General features: G+C 37.7%; 1 protein-coding gene and 1 long non-coding RNA gene across 7 annotated transcripts in view; one reads left to right on the forward strand and one right to left on the reverse strand.

Moving 5' to 3' along the window:
* togaram1 (TOG array regulator of axonemal microtubules 1) overlaps nt 1-22415 on the forward strand; it is a 172834-nt gene that overhangs the window by 140525 nt on the left and 9894 nt on the right. The window contains exons 11-21 of one of the 4 annotated variants that reach the window (XM_087989728.1): nt 1190-1361; nt 3998-4138; nt 5191-5347; nt 6401-6506; nt 6829-7064; nt 10852-11010; nt 12500-12626; nt 13477-13592; nt 14713-14914; nt 15987-16031; nt 22286-22372. In XM_087989728.1, the coding sequence (XP_087845854.1) occupies nt 1190-1361; nt 3998-4138; nt 5191-5347; nt 6401-6506; nt 6829-7064; nt 10852-11010; nt 12500-12626; nt 13477-13592; nt 14713-14914; nt 15987-16031; nt 22286-22333 (1509 nt within the window). In that variant the 3' untranslated portion in view covers nt 22334-22372. Of the gene's footprint in view, nt 1-1189; nt 1362-3997; nt 4139-5190; nt 5348-6400; nt 6507-6828; nt 7065-10851; nt 11011-12499; nt 12627-13476; nt 13593-14708; nt 14915-15986; nt 16207-22285; nt 22373-22415 lie in introns of those variants that run through there. The other 3 variants (XM_087989727.1, XM_043697298.2, XM_087989729.1) reach the window with 3 other exon arrangements.
* LOC122553488 (uncharacterized) overlaps nt 1-22415 on the reverse strand; it is a 114126-nt gene that overhangs the window by 63428 nt on the left and 28283 nt on the right. The gene's annotated exons all lie outside the window — the stretch shown is intronic.

Raw genomic sequence — 22415 nt, forward strand, 5'->3', positions numbered from 1 at the left:
TGTTGAGGTTGTACAGGATATTGGTGAGACCTCTTCTGGAGTACTGTGTATAGTTCTGGTCACCCTGTTATAGGAAGGATATTATGAAATTGGAGAGGTTTCAGAAAAGAATTTACCATTATGTTGCTGAGAATGGAAGGTTTGAGTTATAAAAATAGGCCAGATAGGCTGTGACTTTTTTCACTGGAGCACAAGAGGTTAAGGAGTGATCTTATAGAGGTTTATAAAATCATGAGGGGCATAGATAAGATAAATAGGGAAGGTTCAAAACTTAGAGGACATATATTTTAAAGTGAGAGGACAAAGTTTTTAAAAATGGATATGAGGGGGAACATTTCTACACAGAGGGTGGTTCATTTGTGGAATGAACTCCCAGAGGAAGTGGTGGATGCAAGTACAGTTACAATATTTAAAAGACATTTACATAAGTAATGAATAGGAAAAATTTAGAGGAATACGGGCCAAACACAGACAAGTGGGACTAGTTCGGTTTAGGAACATGGTAGGTGTGGATAAGTTGGACTGAAGGGTCTGTTTCCATGCTCTATGACTGTAAATCGTTTGGGATGTCCTGAGGTACAAATTGCTGGTGAGACTACATCTGGAGTACTGTGCGCAGTTTTGGTTCCTTTATTTAAGAAACTATCTTATTTCATTGGAGTCAGTTCAGATGAGGTTTGCTCGAATGGTCCCTTTTATAGAGGAATTTCTTATGAGCGAAGGTTAATTAGATTGGGACTCTCCTCATTAGAATTTAGAAGAATGTAAGGTGGTCGTATTGAACCATATAAGATTCTTAAGAGGCTTGATAGGTTAAATACTGAGATGATGTTTCCTCTCATGGGAGAGTCTAGGACCAGAGGGCATAATCTCAGATTAAAGGGGCAGCAATTTAACACTGAGCTGAGGAGGAATTTCTTCTCTCAGGGCTGAGTATCTTTGGAATTCTTTGCCACAGGGAGATATGGAGGCAGAGTCCTTGTTTATGTTTAAGGCTGATATAGATTCTTGATCAGGGAATCAAGATTTAGGGAAAGAGCATAAAAGTAATCATGAGAAATGTTGTATCAGCCGTGATTCTATTGAATAGTGAAGCATGTTCAAGGGTTGAATGGCATACTCTTGTTCCTATTTCTGTGGTCTTATGGAGGTTGTGAAAATGTGTATAATTGAATATTTTTCTTTAAAGATTTCCATGTCAAAATCAGCTTGGGATAAAATGAAGCAATGGAAACGCGAAGGAGTGCAACCATATGATTCAGAGGAACAAGGTGATCATAATTTCAAGGATCATGTAAAGAAGGAAGAACGATCACATCAAAGACCAAGGAATATGGATATAAGCAAAACACAAAATGAAAGTAAGGTTACTGGATTGGTCAACTTCTGTTTTTTGTAATTTACAGCTTTTTTTTTCATTTTGTGAAAGAAAGGTCTACAACTTCTTGTTTAATCACTAGTTTACAAGTGCTTCAACTTCTGTGTTGCAATCAATATAGCCTCTAATTTCATTGAAAATTTATAAACAATTTGTTCAAGTGCACAAATCATTTTTTTTTCTGTAAATCATTTTTTAAAGTACTTAGATAACTTAAAGTGACCGACGTATTTTACATCCTTTGCAATCTATATTTTCCTTCTACCCTCCCCAGCCAACCTCGTGTTCTATACCTCCACACTCTTCCCTTTAAATATCCTCACCAGCTTTTCTAACAGTGGCTTTTCTTCCAAACCCTGCAATACTGTTGCCAGTGTTCTTGAGGATCACCTCATCTATACGTATCCCCTTGATCATGATATGGTGGCAGCCTTCACATTGCACCAAAGATACCTCGTTCCATCCATTCACTATTTCTATCCTGTTGGACTGTTTATCTGATATCCAGTCTAACTTGCTCCAGATAAACATTGAGAATACCAAAAACATTTAGTTTCATTTCTGCTTTAAATTCCATGGCCTGACCACAGATTTCCTTCTATTACTAATTACTGTGTTAGATTACATCAGGCTTCTCACAATTTCAGCACTTCATTGATTGCTGAGACAAGGCATCATGACCTTTCTGTCATGGTGGACCTAATGCTATCTCTAATATTAGTTGTATCGTTCATGTCAATCAATCTTACTGCTTAAAACCCATTCAAGACTTTGTCACCTTTACCTCATTTTGATAATATTGACATTGTTAGCAACCTTTTTTGCGTCATCTTCCCTCTGTCCCATCTCGGACAATTCCCTCTCCTTTCTTGACCTCTCCGTTTCCATTTCTGGCGACAGTCTGCATACAGATGTTTACTACAAACCCACAGACTCCCATAACTACCTAGACTACACCTTCCACCCAGTAGCCTGCAAGAACTCCATCCCTTTCTCCCAAATCTTCTGCCTCCACTGCATCTGCTCGGACGAGGAGACATTCCACTCCAAAGCATCCCAAGTGTCCATCTATTTCGAACAATATGCTTTTCCTTCCACTGTCATCCAGACAGCCCTCCACTGCACCAGTTCCATTCCCCGTTCCACTGCTGTAAACATCCCCTCTCCTCCAAACGCAATAAAGACAGAGATCCCCTTGTCCTCACCTACCACCCCACCTGTGTCCGCATTCAACATATCATCCTTAAACAATTCCGCCAACTCCAACTAGACCCCACCACAAAGAACACCTTCCCCTCCCCACCCCTCTCTGCCTTCCACAAGAACCATTCCCTTCGACATTTCTTGGTTTGCGCCACTCTCCCCATCAACCCCCCCGAACCACCAATCGGAAAGGTGCAAAACCTGCCAGCATACCACCCCCTCACCTCCATCCAGGGCCCCAAACAGTCCTTCCAGGTGAGACAGAGGTTCACCTGCCTCTCCTCCAACCTAATTTACTGTATCCATGCTCCTGATGTGGTCTTCTCTAAATCAGGGAGCCCGTAGGGGCTGACCAGACCTCCCAGACACCACACATTTTAATTCCCCTTCCCACTCCCTTTCCGACATGACCATCCTTGGCCTCCTCCATTGCCACAATGAAACAAACCACAATTTGGAGGAACAACACCTCATCTTCCGCCTGGCAGCATACAGCCCAGAGGACTCACATTGCGTCCTCCAATTTCAAATAACCTCCCTTCCCAGCTCCTCCGCCCCGCCCCCCCACCCTTTCTTTCCTCCCTGCCACCAACTGGACTCATTCCTCCCATTGACCAACCAGATCATACCCTCTACCTGTCTTTACTAATCCCCACTTCACCCCCTGTCCCCCGCTACTCCCTTCTTTATCTGCAGCTCCCCCTGCACCCACTCCCAGTCCTGAGGAAGGTTTACACCCGAAAAGTCGACTTCTCCACCTCCTGATGCTGCCTGGCTTGCTGCTTTTTTCCAGCATCCTGCCTGTCTACTTTAGATTTCCAGCATCTGCAGTTTTTTTGTCTCATCTTCCCTCTGGCAATGGTAATGCAAGGATCGGAAGAAAGGCCACTCTCTGATTTTCCTAGTCGATACAAACTCCTCCTTTCACCAACCCTTCATTTTGCAGCCTTTTCCACTCCCTAAGCCACCCTCTTGCTACTCATTTCTCCCCCTCCTGAATCCTTACTGTGAAATGAGCAGTGAGAGTCTTGATTCAGAAATGATGCCTTGTCAGATCACGTGGCCTTATGTTAGACCAGCATGAATGTCTTTAAACACAAACCCAAGATGCTAAACAAGTATATAGATGCCTTTAACTGCCTACTTCTATAAACCAGAACATTATTGAACTAAGGCGTATTATAGTGGAAATTCTAGCCATAATTAAGCTTTTTGGTTTTTAAATGGAGGGTTTTTTGATATGATTGTTACATTTACAAATTAATGAGCTTCACATTGTGCTCTTGTGCACTTTTAATTTTCTTTTCCTTGTAAAAAACAGAACCAAAATTATTGGAGGACTTAGAAATCATACTCCAAAGTTTAAAGTATTATTTTAAGTATTAACTTCTGAGAGTATTTGTCTTTTTAATTTAGGTTTGAGCACCAGCAATGATATGCTCCTTCAGTTGAAGTCTGATTCTTCATCAATAGAAATAGCAACTCTTGTTTCTTCGCAACATAAGCTTAGCACAAGGAAACATCAAACTTCCAACACATCAAACTCTGGTAAGAAAAGTATGTTCAATTTATAAGTTTACCAAAACTAATCACTTCTCATTTCTCAGCATTCAGTTCCATCTATTACTGTTTTTTCATTCCACCAACTGATGTTATTTTGAATTCTACTGTACTCACCTCACTAATTTTATAGAGAATATAAAAATAATACTAGAACAACCAGTAAGGAGAGAACATAGATCTAAGGTGACCTAAAAGAACCAGAGGCTGAAAATATGAAAAAAACTTTTTTACCTGAGAAATTGTTGCAATTTAGAAGGTACTACTTAAAAGGGTGGGCAAATCAGATTAAGTGGCAGTAGTCAAAAGAGATTTTGATAAATACTTTTTAAAAAAAAAGAAAATCACAGGCATATAAGGAATGAGCAGGAGTGTGTAATTAATTAGATTGTGTAACAAAGAGTCAATAGAGGAATGAAGGATCAAATTGCTCTTTCCATGCTATGAAAATAATTTCAGTGATATGAAAGCTTTCACCTTATCTCCACCACATAGAACGACATGGACAGCACAGGAGGACCACCACTAGTAAGATCCCTTCCCGTTCCAAGCAACACACTATTCTGACTTCATGCTGTATTGCCATTCCTTTACTGTCTTGGAATTCCCTCCATCACAGCACTATGCTACATGTACCACAGCAGTTCAAGAAGGCAGCTCAACTCCAGGACAATTAGGAATGGGTAATATGCTGGCTATAGAACAACATCCATATCTCAAGAAGGACTTGTTTTTAAAACAAACTCTCTTCAAAATCAGATGACTTCCACAGGGAAGTTTCTTTTTAAAAAAAAGCTGCAGAGGATCAAAGTATTTCTTTCAGAATGATTTCTTTTAGCCTTGCATCACCTTTCTGAAAGCTTGAAGCAACAAGTGTATTTTAGTGTTTATTGCAAAGTAGAATCCTTCTTTCATTCTTAAGTTCTATCCAGGTTCTTGAGGTTTGAATCATTTACAACTAGATCCAAAATTATTTCCATTTGTGGTGAACAAAATCAACGTGAATTTACAGAAGTATTGACAAAAGTTTCTTTTATTCCCTATAATAGGAGGGGAGAATGCTCCATGTCCTAGATCATCACGCAGGGATCAAACACCTGCAGTTTTGCACAGTCCAGAAGTGGTAGATCTTTCTGAATTAAGACCTTTCTCCAAACCAGACCTTGCACTCTCAGAGGCTCTTAAACTTTTATCTGACGAAGACTGGTATGGATTTCTTATTTTCTTTTGATTAACATCAGAATTCTCTGCATTGAGGTTATGTGGTTATCTAAATCATATAAACCAAATTTTCCTATTGAATGAAACAATGAGACAAAGGAGCTAGAGCCCATCGAGTCTGCTCTGTCATTCAGTGAAATCATGGCTGTGGTGATCATCTGTAACTCCTTTATTCTTATTCTGATAACCCTTCATTTCCTTACTGATTAAAAATCTTTCTAACTCAACTTTGGTTGTTAAGCATATTCAAGGTTGAGATAGACAGATTTTTAATTAGAAGGGAATCAAGAGCTGTGGAGATAAGGCATTAAAGTGAAGTTGAGGCTTATCAGATCAACTATTATCTCAATGAATGGTTCAGCAGACTTGCGAGGTCAAATGGGAGAAAGTGAGGAGATCAGAGTCGAAAAGTGTGATGCTGGAAAAGCACAGCCGGTCAGGCAGCATCCGAGGAACAAGAGAGTTGATGTTTCGAGCATAAGCTCTTCATCAGGAATGGGAAAAGAGCTGATGAAGAGCTTATGCTCGAAACATTGACTCTCCTGCTCCTCGGATGCTGCCTGACCAACTATAATAGGTCAAATGGTCTACTTCTGCTCCTACATATTATGGTCCATACTAAAGCTGATATGACAAACCTAAGTTTTAACATCTGTAACCAATAAAAGGTTTACAAGTGATCAGCTGAGTAAGACATCATCACCTTCATATATGATGTATGGCTTTATTTAAAATCCATGCTATTCACTGATTTAAAGTGTATGTGATACAATATCTTTAATGTGCTTGTGACTACTTAAATGTTAATACTGATGAAATAATCTGGTAACACTTCAAAATTCTGAGAAAGGCATTATATTTTAAATAGAATGTGTGTAGTTCATACAAAACATACTAATTTCCCTGCTACCACCCCACATAGGTCTTCTTTGATTAAACATTGCGTGACAAGTTACTGGATTGGATTGTGTGTAGAATATATCTGGGGTCCCTGTGGTGTTCATAGTTACTTCAAACTTTATTTTTATGTTTTCACAGGGAGAAGAAAATTGAAGGTATCAATTGTATTCAGTGTCTGTCCACCTACCATTCAGATGTATTAATAGGAAGACTTCACGAGGTTGTCTTTGCTGTAGTTCAAGAGGTTATTATTTTAATGCATTTTATGAGAAGTTAATAAGCATACTGACTCTATTTAATAATGAGTGTTACCAGTATGTGTTCAAGTTAAGTTTAGAATTTAAAAACAGAAGACTGTGATGTGAATATGACCATTAAGTAATAAAAGGAAAATATCACAGTTGATAGTAGAGAGATAGCAGCAATCATCAATAATTATTTCAGATAGATTGAATGATGAAACATGTCCTAAGATACGTGCATTTAAAATAAGAATGGGGATATATTGAACAAACAGAAAAGAGAACAAAGCCCTAAAATTAAGTCTGTGTTCTTCCCACTTACAGGTGAAAAATCTACGCTCTAGTGTTTCACGAGTAGCAATTCTCTGCTTAGGAGACATGTTCACAGTGTTCAAAAGGAATATGGATCAGGAGTTGGACAATACTGTTAAAATTCTTTTGCACAAAGCAAGTGAATCTAATGCCTTCATACGAGAAGATGTGGACAAAGCATTACATGCAATGGTCATAAATGTAACTCCAGCACGAGCACTTTCATCCCTAATAAATGGTGGACTGAGGTAAATATAACACTTACTTTCCTGTTAAAATATACCTCTTGAAATATTATTATTTATATGTTTAAGGCATTTCCTTTGATTCTTGATTATTTTAATTGATAATGTTTTCACAGAGCTCAAAAAGGATGATTATAAATATGAAATGGCTTTTCATTTTTTACATATTTTGATCTGTACAGTAGACCAACTTGATTGATTTAAAAGGAAAGGAAAATGAAATGGTACATAATTCCCCCAGAGAGGGGATAGGTTTAGGGTGAGAGGGGAAAGATATAAAAGAGACCTAAATGGCAACTGTTTCACGCAGAGTGTGGTATGTGTATGGAATGAGCTGTCAGAGGATGTGGTGGAGGCTGGTACAATTGCAACATTTAAGAGGCATTTAGATGGGTATATGAAAGGAAGGGTTTGGAGGGATATGGGCCGGGTGCTGGCAGGTGGGACTAGATTGGGTTGGGATATCTGGTCGGCATGGTTGGACCGAAGGGTCTGTTTCCATGCTGTCCATCTCTATGACTATGACTCTATATGGAGTCTTTACAATTTCATTGTACATAAGAAATTTCCCTGACAAGGTGAACATAGAAACATAGAAAATAGGAGCAGGACTAGACCATTCAGCCCTTCAAGCCTGCTCCATCATTCATGATAATCATGGCTGATCATCCAACTCCCACTATTCCCCCATACCCTTTGGTTCCTTTAGCCCCAAATGCTGTGTCACAACGTTAGTCCCTTTCTTTTCCTAAAAGCTGTACCTTGGCTCAAGGAGACTCTGTCCTTGATTTTTTTTTTCAGAGGGGCAATAAGCTGGGCTGAACTCCGATCAGTCTGGTTTGGTACAAAGATGAAAAGGATTTTGAGAGTCTTTTTGTTTATATGTAAATAGATCAGACTTCACGCCAAAGTGGTCATGCTTTATAAGTGACTTATGTAAAGAGGGTAGTGGTCAGCTCTTTAGCTAGCTGAGCTGAGCAGTTTTAGATTAGATTCCCTACAGTATTGAAACAGGCCCTTTGGCCCAACAAGTCCACACTGACCCTCTGAAAAGTAACCCATTCCTCTACCCTATATTTACCCCTAACTAATGCATCTAACACTGTGGGCAATTTAGCATGGCCAATTCACCTGACCTACGCATCTTTTGGATTGTGGGAGGAAACCAGAGTACCTGGAGGAAAACCCACACAAACACTGGGAGAATGTACAAACTCCACACAAACAGTAGCCCGAGGCAGGAATTGAACCCGGGTCCCTGGTGCTGTGAGGCAGCAGTGTTAACCACTGAGCCACCATGCCGCCCGTAGTTGAATCCTGAACTGGGAAATTCAACAGGGAGCTGTGTGAAAACTTTCTCTCTTTTCTGCCCTTCAACTTTGAACTGTAAGCATGTGTTCCATATATACTCCTTTTTAAAGGAAGTTTGTTTATTGGGACTGTTGTGTGTTTTCGGAACAGCATAATTAAGTCTAGCTGGATAGGTTGACTTCTGTAGGGGTTCTTCATTCTGCTCTTTGTCTTTCATTGTGTAATTTTGTGAATACATTTTTGTCTGTTTTAAAATCTAGTAGTCAACCTAGCTGTCTTACTCTGGATAATTTTCACTGTACACTTACCGAAACAAATTGCAAAGTTAGGTCTAGAGCTACCTGCTTAAGAATGTTTTGAGTGATCTGGCCTAGTCCATAACAGCTATTTCCAACTCTTTCTTGAAATCACACAATGTTTTGGTCTTGACTGCTTTCTGTGGTAACAAATTCTGTGGTAACAGACTCATCACTCGCTGGGCGAAGAAATTTCTCTTTACCTCGGTCCGGAATGGTTTACCACATATACTTAGACTGTAACTCCTGGTTCACAGTGATTCAATGGTTAGTACTGCTGCTTCACAGCACCAGGGACCCAGGTTTAATTCCACTCTCAGGCGATGGTCTGTGTGGAGTTTGCACATTCTCCCCGTGGGTTTGCTCCAAGTGCTGTGGTTTCCTCCCACAGTCCAAAGATGAGCAGGTGAGATGGATTTGGCAATGGGAAATGCAGGGTACAGGGATGGAGTAGGTCTGGGTGGGAAGCTCTTCAGAGGGCAGAATGGGCAGAATGACCTGCTTCAACATTGTAGGGATTCTATGGGGTTCCAAACTCCCCTGTCATCAGGAGCATTACCCTTTCCAGTCTGTTAGAATTTCATAGGTTTGTATGAGATCCTTCCTCATTCTTCTGAACTTCAGCAAATATAATCCTAACCCATTTAACTTCTTTTGATTCTTCAGTCCTGCCATTCCAGGAATCAGTCTGGTAAACCTTTGCTGTGCTTACTTTATGAGCATGTAGTCTTTTCCAATAAGCATTAGAATAGGTTTTCACCCTTAGTATTAGGTCATTAAAAGTTTTTAAATTAGTTTGAATTTTTAGTTATGCTTGAATTAAGTCTTTTTTTAAAAACAAAATATGGTAATTTAATGAAGCAGTTTTTTTTTTAAACAATCAAGATACCAGTATGGCTACCACGGTCATAAGCTGAGTTTTTCTTAAAAAAAAATCACTCAGAATTTTTATGCCACTATTAAGGCTAGCATTTCTTCACTGAAAACATTTGGTACAGCTGAGTGTATATGCTGCCAATTCAAAAGCCTGAAAAGATTAACAATGTTGGTGTGACCAACGCTTCATTGTAACTTTTAATGAACTCAGATTCTGCAACTGCCACAATATGGTTCGCAGTTGTGTTCTCTGCATTAACTTTTGTCCTTTTGAATTCTAGTCCGGTTACATGATAGCTACTATAATGTGTGTTAATAAACACAAATATTGTTTCAGGCAGGAAAGAAAAATCAAGGGTGGGAGTTGATGTGCAGAAGTTGAAAGTTGTACTGTAAATTTTGATATTCTCTATATGTTCCTTCTGCAATATTAGGTTACAAAAGGAAAATAAGTTGTAATTTTCAATATCCTGACCAAAGTTTGTCAGTTGTGAGTTTGAAACCTGTGTGTGACCTGTCCTGTAAGTTCAAATCCAGGAGAGGCCTCTGACTAATCTATCCTGTAAATCAAAATTTCACAAATTGATAATCTAAGATATGTTGTCAAATGTGACCCTTTGGATGGCTAGTATTTTAGAGAGTAGATTTACACCTACAGTTTTCTCACACCTTAAATTTATGATTTCATGGAGTGGTGCCACTTACATCTTTAGAAGAAACTTACATCTTCCAAGGTGAATAAATAAAGTTTTGCTTTGCTCATGTTTATTCTATCCTATCTTACTGATGCATATTTTCCCCAAATAAAGTCTTATTTTGATGTCAGTTTATGAAAAAAATAAAAATTGTCATAGTCCCAGAAGACCATAAGTTGCTCTCTGATGAGAGGGAGGGAGAGAGAGAGATGACTAGATTGAGTTTAACTTGAAGGTCACCATATCTTGGGAGAGATGAGAAGGCAGGTCTATCATTGTGACTTCAGACCAAATTGGAATTGAACCCACCCTGTTAACATCACTTGGCATCATAAACCAGTTGTCTAGTCAACTGGGCTTTGGCATGTTGTTGATAGAACTGAAGATAGCTGTGTGAAGGAGTCATTTGGTAGTTGGAAGAAATTTTTATTGCTTGTGCCACTTTTCAATGCCTTATCCTTATCTCCAAAAGTTTATGCTTCCTTGGTTACTGGTTGATGTTATAGTTAATAAGTTTTACCAACTGATAACTTAGTTCACTTGCATGAAACTTGAATTCATTTTTTCTTTTTAACAGATCTTTAATTGTTTTTTTTTGTTTCTTCTGTTCAGCCATCTTAATGCTGTGGTCAGAAAATGCACAGCACAGCATCTTGCCAATGTAGTGGAGCGAATGGGAGCAGGACGACTTTTATCTGGAATTAAAGATATAACTGATCGGATTATACATGCGGTAGCAAAATTTGCACAGGATGGTTCTCAAGAAACTAGGCAAGTAAATACCTTGTAATAATGAGTTTCATAGGACAATGTACCGATTTAACTTGCAGACGAAGGGATGTGGGAATAATTTATTTTTTTCCCCAAGATATTAATTTTTACAGTGCTGTACAGCATAAATCTGCCCATTGCATTATCATGACATTGTGGAAGCATGATTAGTAATTATTGGACAAGAAGGACTCCAGAGATGGGGAGGGCATCTGTATCTACTTATACTGAGGTCCAAACACACTAATTGTTTCTTTTCATCCTGCCACTCTATTCCTTCATTCTCGATGATGTACATCCAACATCCCTTAATGTCAGTACTACCTGTTTCTATCATTCATTTTGACACTTTCAACACAGTTTAAAGAATGTCTTCTAAACACCTTATTTATTCCCATGTACCTATCCTGTACTATATTAACTTTATGACCCTTTGTAGTACACTTGCTCACAAGTGAAACAGACCCCACATTCACCCTATTGAACCCTTTTATAATTTTGACTTCTAACAAATCTGCTCAATTTTCTTCCTGATTATTACATCCTTTCAATTTTGGTAACATCTTGTAATTTTGTTTTTCCCTGCTATTCACCTGTGTTTTAATATCCATCATATAGAATGGAGACCAGAACTGTGCAAAGTAAACAATGGAAATGGATTTCTGTGAAAATAGTAACTGAGCCAAACAGACTAGAAGTAGATGAACAAGAGAAAAATAATGAAATCAATCAAATTAAATGTCAATGAGGTTAATAGTTTCAAATATGTGGGAAAGAAATTCTAAATTTTTAATCTTCCTCTTGTGTTTTGATGAACAACTATTGCAATTCAAGATTAATATTCAATGTTCTATGATTTAACCTGGCACCAATGTTCCAACTAAATATATTTCATCATGTTGTGGTTCATCAAGTTGAATGCATGGTATCTTTACTTTTTTGCTTGGTTGCTGCCAATTTCTTAAGACAACTTACAAATGCCACAGATTACCTGGAATTCTAGAAGGATCTTTCAATCTTGTAAAATACACTTTAATTGCTTGCCTGCTGATAAAGGTTTTGTTTTGACAAAACAAAAAAAATCACTTTTTCTCAGGTTCAAGCTTGAAAATATCAGTAGGATACACCCTATTTGGGTTTTATTTTTATCAAGAAACCATAACACATTGAAATTCTAATTGTAGTTTGTCATCCCTAGGTTACACATCTCTTACTTTGCTATTGAAAACATTGAGGAGAAAGTGAGGTCTGCAGATGCTGGAGATCAGAGCTGAAAATGTGTTGCTGGAAAAGCGCAGCAGGTCAGGCAGCATCCAGGGAACAGGAGAATCGACGTTTCGGGCATATGCCCGAAACATCGATTCTCCTGTTCTCTGGATGCTGCCTGACCTGCTGCGCTTTTCCAGCAACACATTTTCAGCTATTTAAAACATTGAAACATTGTAATTCAATGTTTGTAGATATGCACTAACCTTTTTATATATTGCAGATATTATGGACGCAAGATGCTTTTTATTATGATGTCTCACCACGATTTTGACAAGGTGCTTGAAAAACATTTGCCACCCAGAGACTTGCCTTATATTCGAGATACTGTTAATAATCTTCGACAAAAGGTACAAAGGAGTTTAAACACCCCAATCCATAGTTTGCTCAGTTTAATGCAGAAAGTTTTGGCGCTACATTACAATATTAATGCTTTTGCTTAAATTTGCATTGGTAGTTGTTTCTTTTTTTGATACCTTGATATATTAAACCTAGCCATCTTGATTTCAGTTCTGTTATTTTAGAAGTTAATCTCAGGAGTCTCGGGTACAAGTTACATCGATTTTTTTTTTGCCAACACATTGGGAGAGTTCTTTCTCAGAGCACTTCTGAAGCAGGAATCTGCTCAGTCAAGAAATCCATCAGATATTTATACGTTGAAAAACTCATAGGCAGTGCATTACGTGAATTCCAATGTGATTTTTTTTAGGCTTATTCCTGGGAGGGGAGAGGGTGTCTGAGACCCCCTTGTCTTAGCTACCACCCCTATTTCCAGATGCTTCTCTAATCTATCCTCTGGACCCTGATTGTTGTTACTGGTATTAATCTTGTACACTTATATGGCCACTTTTGTCTACAACATCATGTTGTTGAGCATAAAATCAGTGGTACTGAGGTCACTAGGCATTCAAGCTACTATAAGGACTCAGAGATTGCTATAAGTTCAGCCGCGAATACACTTAGCTGCCTGGCCTGTGTATTTGCTGCATCAGCATTTTAGCTGGTAAATTCAATTAACTCCAAAACCTTTCTAAATACAAGAAAACAAGAAATGAACTATACTTATTAAACTAACTAAATTCTTTAGTCCTTTCTAATGTAATTGCTTAACTCTGCATAAAACTTCTATTGATCATATTAATTTCTTCCCTCATTGAATTGTAATGGGGGTAACTCATATCCAATATTTTCCCTTTACAGGGCCTTGGGGAAATGCCATTAGATACCCCATCAGCAAAGGGCAGACGATATCCTGCCAGCGGAGGGAGCATGCGAGTGTCATCTAGCTCCAGGGAAATACAGAGTTTAACAGGAAGGTATTAGCAAATTTATTGTATAGTTAATCATTAGTTAATTATTTGTAGACAGAACTTCATAATGTATTAGTTGAATTTCTCGTTCCAGTTTACTTAAACTCTATGATTTTATTAATTTATAATTTAAATTAAATGTATAGATCATGCCGATGCATTATAATAATCTGCATAATAGGTTGCAATAAGGAATTGAAATAGTTTCTTGCTTACACCTATACATTGTATGCAAGTTACATGCTTTGTTTTGTAAGTTACCAGAGACTGACATAATACTTAATTTGGTTTATTTTTTTATTTCTAAATTGTATATCATAAGTTGATGTTTGTATTAATGTAAAATGCTGGAAAGTATGAAACTCTTCACAGCAGGACATCCCACCTAGTCTAGGTTTTCTTTGCTTGATCTTTTTTTCTCATTTCTTTCTAACCTGCTCAAAAAAATCTATTGATTTATCTTTAGGATGCTCTATACTTATATAGAGTTTGAAACTTGAGAACTCTGAAAAATTGGCAATACTGTATTTTCATTGTTTCAGACCTACTGACTGCAAAAATGTCGAGCTTATATTGTACTGTCATGATAGAGATGAAACAGAAATTGTAACCATGGTGATACAGAAGGAATAATATATTTTAGAAGGAAACCAAAGACTTTTCTTCAACTAGTTACTTTATACAAAATATAATTTAAAAATCTAATCAGAATTATTTGTGTGGGTGTGTTTTTAAACTTTCACTTCATGGCTTTGTTGAAGCTCTCAATTCAATTTCCATGATTTTATTCATATCAGCCTTCAGTTTAATCAACACTAATAAATACACTTCCTAAGTACAACTGGGTACAAAATAGGCTTCACAATTATGTTTAAAACTGTTTAATAGTTTGCACTGTTAAGGGCAGTCAAATAAATTTTTAGTCTCAAATCCACATCAAAATATAATAGTAAAAATGGGCAAGTATTATTTTCCTTACACAGATCATTTTTGAGAATTTATCTTTCTCTAAACAACTGTTGTATGCTGTATTAGAGCAGAGCTTTGTTGAATTTTGATTTTTTTTTAAGTAAAACTGTTCTTCAAGTATGAAATCATGATTATGAAATAAAATCTAATCATACAGGGATGTCACAGAAGCAACACTGAGTTTACGTGATTATACATGGAGACCATCTCCACGAAACTTGATTGAAAATGCAGAATATCTCAAGGAAATTACAGGCCTATTGGGCGCAAAGGATTTTCGGGATCGCAGCCGAGGGATTGAGCAATTATTAACGGATTGTCAGAATAACCAAGAACTTGTTATAATCAATATTGTTAAGGTAATACTGGAACAATAAATTAAAATATTGCTGTGATAAATAAATAATTCTGAACAATCAACTTAGAGCTTTTGTAAAGTTTGTGATGTTGAAGTTGTTTTTGAATGAACCACTTCAGCTTGTTTAAATTAAAAGTTGATTAAATAATGTATTTGTAAAATATCAGTGCTACCAAATAAATTGTTTAGCTGTTACATCATTTTACTGAGAGTTATCGTAAGTACCCTTTAGTGGCACTACCCCTCCCCAATTTTTAATTATTTGGTCTGAAGCACACTTTATAATTTTATATTTCTTAATTATTTAAGTTTTTAGTTTTATTTTCCTTTACAAATTGTATCCATGACTTTTCATTCTACTCTGTATTTTCTGTTTTTCTCACTTCAATTTTGTACTTCTCTTTTACTCAGCTATGACATGTTATGTCTACTTACTTTGTTCATTCTCATGTGGTATACTTCTTCATTCTTATTTGTTTTTCCTAATTTATTGCTTTGTTTTATACTCATCTTTCTTAATTTTTATTTTAAACATATTGTTTAAAACAAAAATATCCTGCACATTGAAAACTTTTCATTTCCCATACTCATTTTTGTCAGTTTGGGGAAGCAAAATGTTTCCATGTTTTGTATTCTGCATCCTTTACTCACTTACATTAGTTTTCATAAATCTCGTCTTTTTTGAAGTACCAGGTGGTCTGCATAATATCCCTATTAATGTGATCTGTCCCTTCCTGTCTTTAATTTCATTGCATGGTTTTAGCTTTTTTTTTCTAGTTATATCTCTTCCATAATTGCCATTTTATCTCTAATCAATTCATTTATCCCAACTCCTTTTTTCTGTACTTTATCTGATTATTATAGCCTGCAGTATTCAGTTGCTAGTCTTTCTATTTGTATAGGTATGTTTCAGTTACTTGGAGGCAACAATCTTTTGTAATATCAAATCCAAGCCATCTAATCTGTGACATACTTAATGTAAAATGAAAAAGTAAGATCTATTCATTCGTAATCTGCTTTGTTAAACTGGGACTTGAAAATGATCATATTAAATGTTAATATTTCCTCTCCAGATCTTTGATGCTTTCAAACCTCGACTGCATGATTTCAACAGCAAGGTAAATCAGACAGCATTAGAAACCATGCAGAAAATGATTCCATTGTTGAAGGATAATCTGGCTCAGGTTTTGAACGTTCTTTTCCCTGCCATTGTCGACAACAATCTGAATTCCAAGAATCTTGGAATTTATAATGCTGCCATCAGTGTTGTTCACACCCTTGTTCAACATATAGGTATGTAGAAGTGACTGAAATGATTATTTCAAGATGTTCTATCCAGTAACAAAACCATGTTTGTTTATATTATTATTTGTCTGTAAGAATGTACATACATGTTTATGTGTAGGGATAGAAGTGAATTTAACTCAACAGGAAAACATTTGATTAAAAAGAGCAGCCAGAAATTGAAGTATTCAGCAACATGACTAAGATTTAAAAAATCAAAATGTTGAAAATAGAACAATATGTTCAAACGTGTAACTATCAGAAGATAAGTGATCTCTGCTTCGGTGATAGGGAAGTTATATTAATATAGAAACATAAAAAAGGGAGATGTATGTTTTTCAAACCTGTTATGCCATGTGTTAAGATCATGGCTGATCATCCAACTCAGTATCCTGTTGCCACTTACTCTGTTTGATTCCTTTAACACTAAGACCTATACCTAATACTTTCTTGAAAACATTCAATGGTTTGGCCTCAATCACTTTCAGTGGCAGAGAACTCCACAAGCTCACCAATCTATGGGTGAAGAAATTTCTCCTCATCTCAGTCCTAAATGAGCTACCGTGTATTCTTAAACTGTTTCCCTGGTTCTAGAGTCCTCAGCTATTAGGAACATCCTTTATGTATTTAACGTCTCTAGACCTGTTAGAATTTTATAGGTTTCTATGAGATCTCCAATCCCTCTTTCTCCAGTGAACAATAGTCCTAACCAATCAAGTCTACCTTAATATATCAGTCCTGCCATCCCAGGAATCAGGCTGGTAAGCCTTTGTTGCACTCTCTCCATGGCTAAAAAATCCTTCCTCAGATAAGCAGACCACACCTGGATACATTACTCCAGATGTGATCTCACCAAGGCTCTTGACATCCCTATTCCTTAATCAAATCCTCTTGCTGTGAAGGCCAACATGCTATTTGTCTTCTTCACTTCCTGCAGTATTTACATGTTTATTTTCAGCGACTGGTGTACAAGGACACCCAAGTTTCATTGCACATTCCCCTTTCCCAATCTATCGCCACTCAGAAAATAATCTGCCGCCTTGTTTTTGCTACCAAAATGGATAACCTCACATTTATTCACATTGTACTTCATCTGCCATGTATTTGCCCACTCATTCAACTTGTCCAAATCACACTGAAGCACCTATATCTTCCTCAAATTTCACCCTCTCACTCAGTTTATGACAACTGCAAATGTGGAGATATTACATTTATTTCACTTAACTAAATCATTGATATGTACTGTGAATAGCTGGGCCGAAGCACTGATCTCTATAGTTCCCCACTGGTCACTGTCTGACACTCAGTAAATGACCTGTTTATTCCTACTTTGTTTTCTGTCTCGCAGCCAGTTCTCCAGTCAGTATATTAAGCCCATTCCCACACCCTTTAACTTTACATGCTCATCTCTTATGTGAGACCTTGTTGAAATCCTTCTGAATGTCCAAGTAAACTACATCTGAATGATAACAGATTGGAAAAGGGGATGGTGCAACAAGACCTGGGTGTCCTTACACAACAGTTGCTGAAAGCAAGCTTGCAGATGGAAAAGGTAAACATTATGTTGGTCTTCACAGCATTAAGATTCAAGTGCAGGAACAAGGATATCTTGCTGGATGTAGGTTTGATCGCTGAGCTGGAAGGTTCATTTCCAGATGTTTCATCACCCTACTAAGTAACATCTTCAGTGAACCTCAGGCGAAGCACTGCTGATAATTCTTGCTTTCTATTTATGTGTTTGGGTTGGTGATGTCATTTCCGATGATGTCCCTTTCTGTTCTTTTTCTCAGGAGGTGGTAGATGGGGTCTAACTCGATGTATTTGTTGATAGAGTTCCAGTTGGAATGCCATGCTTCTAGGAATTCTCGTACGTGTCTTTGTCTGGCTTGTCCTAGGATGGATGTGTTGTCCCAGTCGAACTACAGAAGCAATCATCCCAACATCCACAAACGAAGCTGCATCAGAACATAATTTCAATGAGCCAACACACAATGCAGCACAGAGGAACTATGCAGAGCAGAGGAAAATCACCTATACAGTGTATTAAAAAAAAATGGGTACCCAATGAACACAGTCCGCTGATTTCTCAGCAACAACCCCAAACAAGCAGACAAAACACGTCCAGAAACCCTAGCCACTCTCCCCTACATCAAAGGCATCTCGGAAATGACTGCCAGACTACTCAGACCGCTTAGCATCATGGTAGCCCACAAACCAGTCAACACACTAAAACAGCAGCTAATGTATTTGAAAAACCCTATGCAGACAACAAGCCAAACTAATGTCATTTACAAAATACTGTGCAAGGACTGTAACAAACACTACATTGGACAAAAAGGCAGAAAACTACCCACCAGGATACATGAACACCAACTAGCCACAAAAAGACATGACCCTCTCGCACCAGTATCCTTACATACAGATGAGGAAGGACATCACTTTGACTGGGACAACACATCTATCCTAGGACAAGCCAAACAGAGACCCGCACGAGAATTCATAGAAGCATGGCATTCCAACTGGAACTCTATCAACAAACACATCAAGTTAGACCCATCTACCACCCCCTGAGAAAAAGAACAGGTAGTGACTTCACCACAGGAAATGACATCACCAACCCAAAGAAACCCAAACATATAAATAGAAAGCAGGACTTATAAGCAGTGCTTTGCCTGAGGCCTGAAGATGTTAACTAATAGGGTGACGAAACGTCTGAAAATGAACCTTCCAGCTCAGCAAGCAAACCTACATCCGGAACCTCAACCTGAGCTACAAATCTTCTCAAAACTTGCTAAGGATGTCTTGCTGCAGTTATACAGAGCCTTGGTGAGGTTGGAGCATTGTGTGCAGTTTTGGTCTCCTTATCTGAGGAAGGATCTCTGGATCTGAAGGGAATGCAGCAGAGAAGAAGTAGACTGGGATGACAGGGCTGAGGTATGAAGAGATAATGGATCAGTTAGGACAATATTCACTGGTGACTAGAAGAATGTAGAGACAGAAAAACCCAAATCAACATCTCCATTCAACTGACATGCATAGCAATGTGAAAAATCACACATCACCAGGTTATAGTCCAACGGGTTTATTTGGAGGCACTACCTTTCAGTGACAAAGAAGCAGCGCTTCAAAAGCTCCATCCTAGGGAAAAAGACCTTTTGCTATTCACCTCATCCATGCCCCTCATGATTTTATAAACTTTATAAGGTCACCCCTCAACTTCCTACACTCCAGTGAAAAGAGTCCCAGCCTATCCAAGCTATCTTTATAACTGAAACATTCCATTCCCAGCAATGTACCAGTAATTCTTTTCTGAACCCTTTCCAATTTAATAACATCTTTTCTATAGCAGGGTGATTAAAACTGTACACACTACTCCAGAAGAGACCTCACTCATGTCCTATACAACCTCAAATTGACATCCAATTCCTTTTCTCAAATGAAAGCAAGCGTGCTAAATGCCTCCTTAACCACCCTAGATACCTGTGACGCAAATTTAAAAGAATTATGTATGTGGCCTCTGTATTCCTCAACACAGCTCAGGGCCCTACCATTAATTGTATAAGTCCTGCCCTAATCCAAATTAAACTCCAACTGCCACTCTTCAGCCCATTCTCCTAATTGATCAAAATCTCCTTGTAATCTTAGATAAGCTTCTTCACTGTCCACTATACCACCAATTTTGATGCCATCTGCAAACCTGCTAACCATGTCTCTTAAATTCTCATTCAAATCATTTATGTAAAAGATTAACAAAAGTCCAAGTAACAACCCATCACCACTATGCTCAGTCTCCTGCCACAAGCCAATTTTGTAACCAATTGGGAAGCTCTCCCTGTGAGCTAACTTTTCTAATTAGCCTACCATGTGGAACCTTGTCAAAGGCTTTACTAAAGTCCATGTAAACAATGTCTACCGCTCTGCCCTCATCAATCTTTTTGGTTACTTTCTTACAAAAATTCAGTTAAGTTTGTGAGACAAGGTTTCCTTCACACAAAGCTTTGCTGACTATCCTTAATCAGTCCTTGCTCCTCTAAATACATGTAAATCCTGACTTTCAGAATTATCTCAACAACTCACCCACCCCGGATATCAGACTTACAGATCTATTGTTCCCAGGCTTCTCCTTACAGCCTTTTACAGCACAACATTTAGTCATCCTCCAGTCCTCCAGCACCTCACCCATAGTTATAGATAAGACAAATATCTCTGCCCCACAACTTCCTCCCTAACATCCCACAAAGTCCTGGGATACACCTGATCAGGTCCTGGAGATTTATGCACCCTTATGTTTTCTAAGACCTCCAGAACCTCCTCTTTTGTAAACGTGAACTGTTTTCAAAACATCAATATTTATTTTCCCAAGTTTTCTAGCCTCCATTTCTTTCTCCACAGTAAAAACTCACACAAAATATTCACTTAGTATCTCTCCCATCTCTTGAGGTTTAACACATGACCTCATTGATCTTTAATGGGCTCTATTCTCTCCTTAATTGCTCTTTTGCCCTTAATGTACTTGTAGAATCTCTTTGGATTATCCTTAACCTTTTCTGTCAAGGATATCTCATATCCTCATTTTGCTCTCTTGATTTCTCTCTTGAATGCCCCTACACCTTTTATACTCTTCAAGATATTCATTTGATCTCAGTTGTTTATATCAAATATATGACTCTTTCGTATTCTTGACCAGAACTTAAACATCTTTATTCATCCATTTATCTCTACTCTTACCAGCCTTACTCTTCACTCAAAGAGGAACATTATGTCTATGAACTCTCATTATCCTACTTTTGAAAGCCTCCCATTTGTCAGTCATCCCTTTGCCTGCAAGCGGTCTATTCCAATCAGCTTTTGCAAGTTTCTGACTCATAGCATCAAAATTTGCCTTACTGCAATTAAGAACTTTAACTATTATAGAATGCCTATTTTTTTTCCATAACTGTTTTAAAACTAATAGAATTGTAATCACTAGTTCCCAAAGTGTTCCCCTACTAATCTTTCAGTAACTTGCCCTGCCTTATTTTGCAAGAGAAGATTAGATTTTGCTTCTTCTCTCATAGGTACATTTACATGTTGATAAAGAAAATTATCTTGAGCACATTTAACAAATTCCTCACTATCTAAGCCCTTTACTCTATTGCAGTTACAGACCATGTTTGGAAAATTAAAATCACCTACTATTACAACCCTCTAATTCTTACCTATTACAACCCTATTATTATATCTGAAATCTCTCTACATGTTTGCTCCTCAATTTCCCTCTGACTGTTCGAAGGCCGATAGTACAATCCCATCAAGGTGATCATCCCTTTCTTATTTCTAAGTTATAGCCATTATAGCTTCACTAGTCAATTCACCAAGAATATCCTAAGTACAGTAGTAATGTTTTCCTTAATGAAATACGCCACTCTCCCTCGTCTCTTGCCTCCATTTTATCCTTCGTATAGCATCTAAAACCCAAAATATTGAACTGCCAGTCCTGTCCTTACCCCAGCCAAATTTCTGCAATAACTATGATATCCTAATCCCATGTCCCTTTAAATGCCCTGAGTTCATCAGCTTTACTTGTAAGATCCCTTGCAATGAAATGCAGTTTATTCTTCAGAGTTATCTTGTTCTCTGATTCACTTTTGTTCTGTCTTTCCTAATTAACTTCTTTTTTTTGGATTCAGAACCATCTTCATCTGCCTTTGTTATGTTATTATCACTATTTCCTCAGTGTTCACTTACGCTTGCTCCTCATACCTTCTCTGGTTCATTTCCCATTTCTAGATCCAATAGTGATTCCTCTCAGGATTGGCTTCTCAATAATAAAAATAAATATTTGCATTGTATGCCAGGAAGATAAGTTGGTGATTTGCAAGCAGCAACAAATGGGAACATATGTAGATTGAAATTGTCATTCAGCAGCCACAAGTATAAAGTTCCCCTCAAACCCTTCCAATAGCAGCATGCTCAGACATCCTTCTTTCACGTTTCTCACCTCACAGGTGAAACAATGATCAAACACCAACAGTCACAGACATATCACCTGAAAGAAAATGACCTAACGGCATTAAATAATTGCACTTTTTAAAAAATTTGTATTTAGATAATTTACTGCTGCTCCAACATTTCTGCAACAAGGCTCAGTTCTTGAATGGAAAAGCAAAACAAGACATGACTGAGACACTTGCAGGTAAGGCTTTTTTTTTCTTAATAATGATTATTTGAAAGTGGAA

The sequence above is a fragment of the Chiloscyllium plagiosum genome, unplaced genomic scaffold (assembly GCF_037043375.1).
Source record: "Chiloscyllium plagiosum isolate Xiang-an unplaced genomic scaffold, Cpla_swu_hap1 HiC_scaffold_8, whole genome shotgun sequence".
NCBI lineage: Eukaryota > Metazoa > Chordata > Chondrichthyes > Orectolobiformes > Hemiscylliidae > Chiloscyllium > Chiloscyllium plagiosum.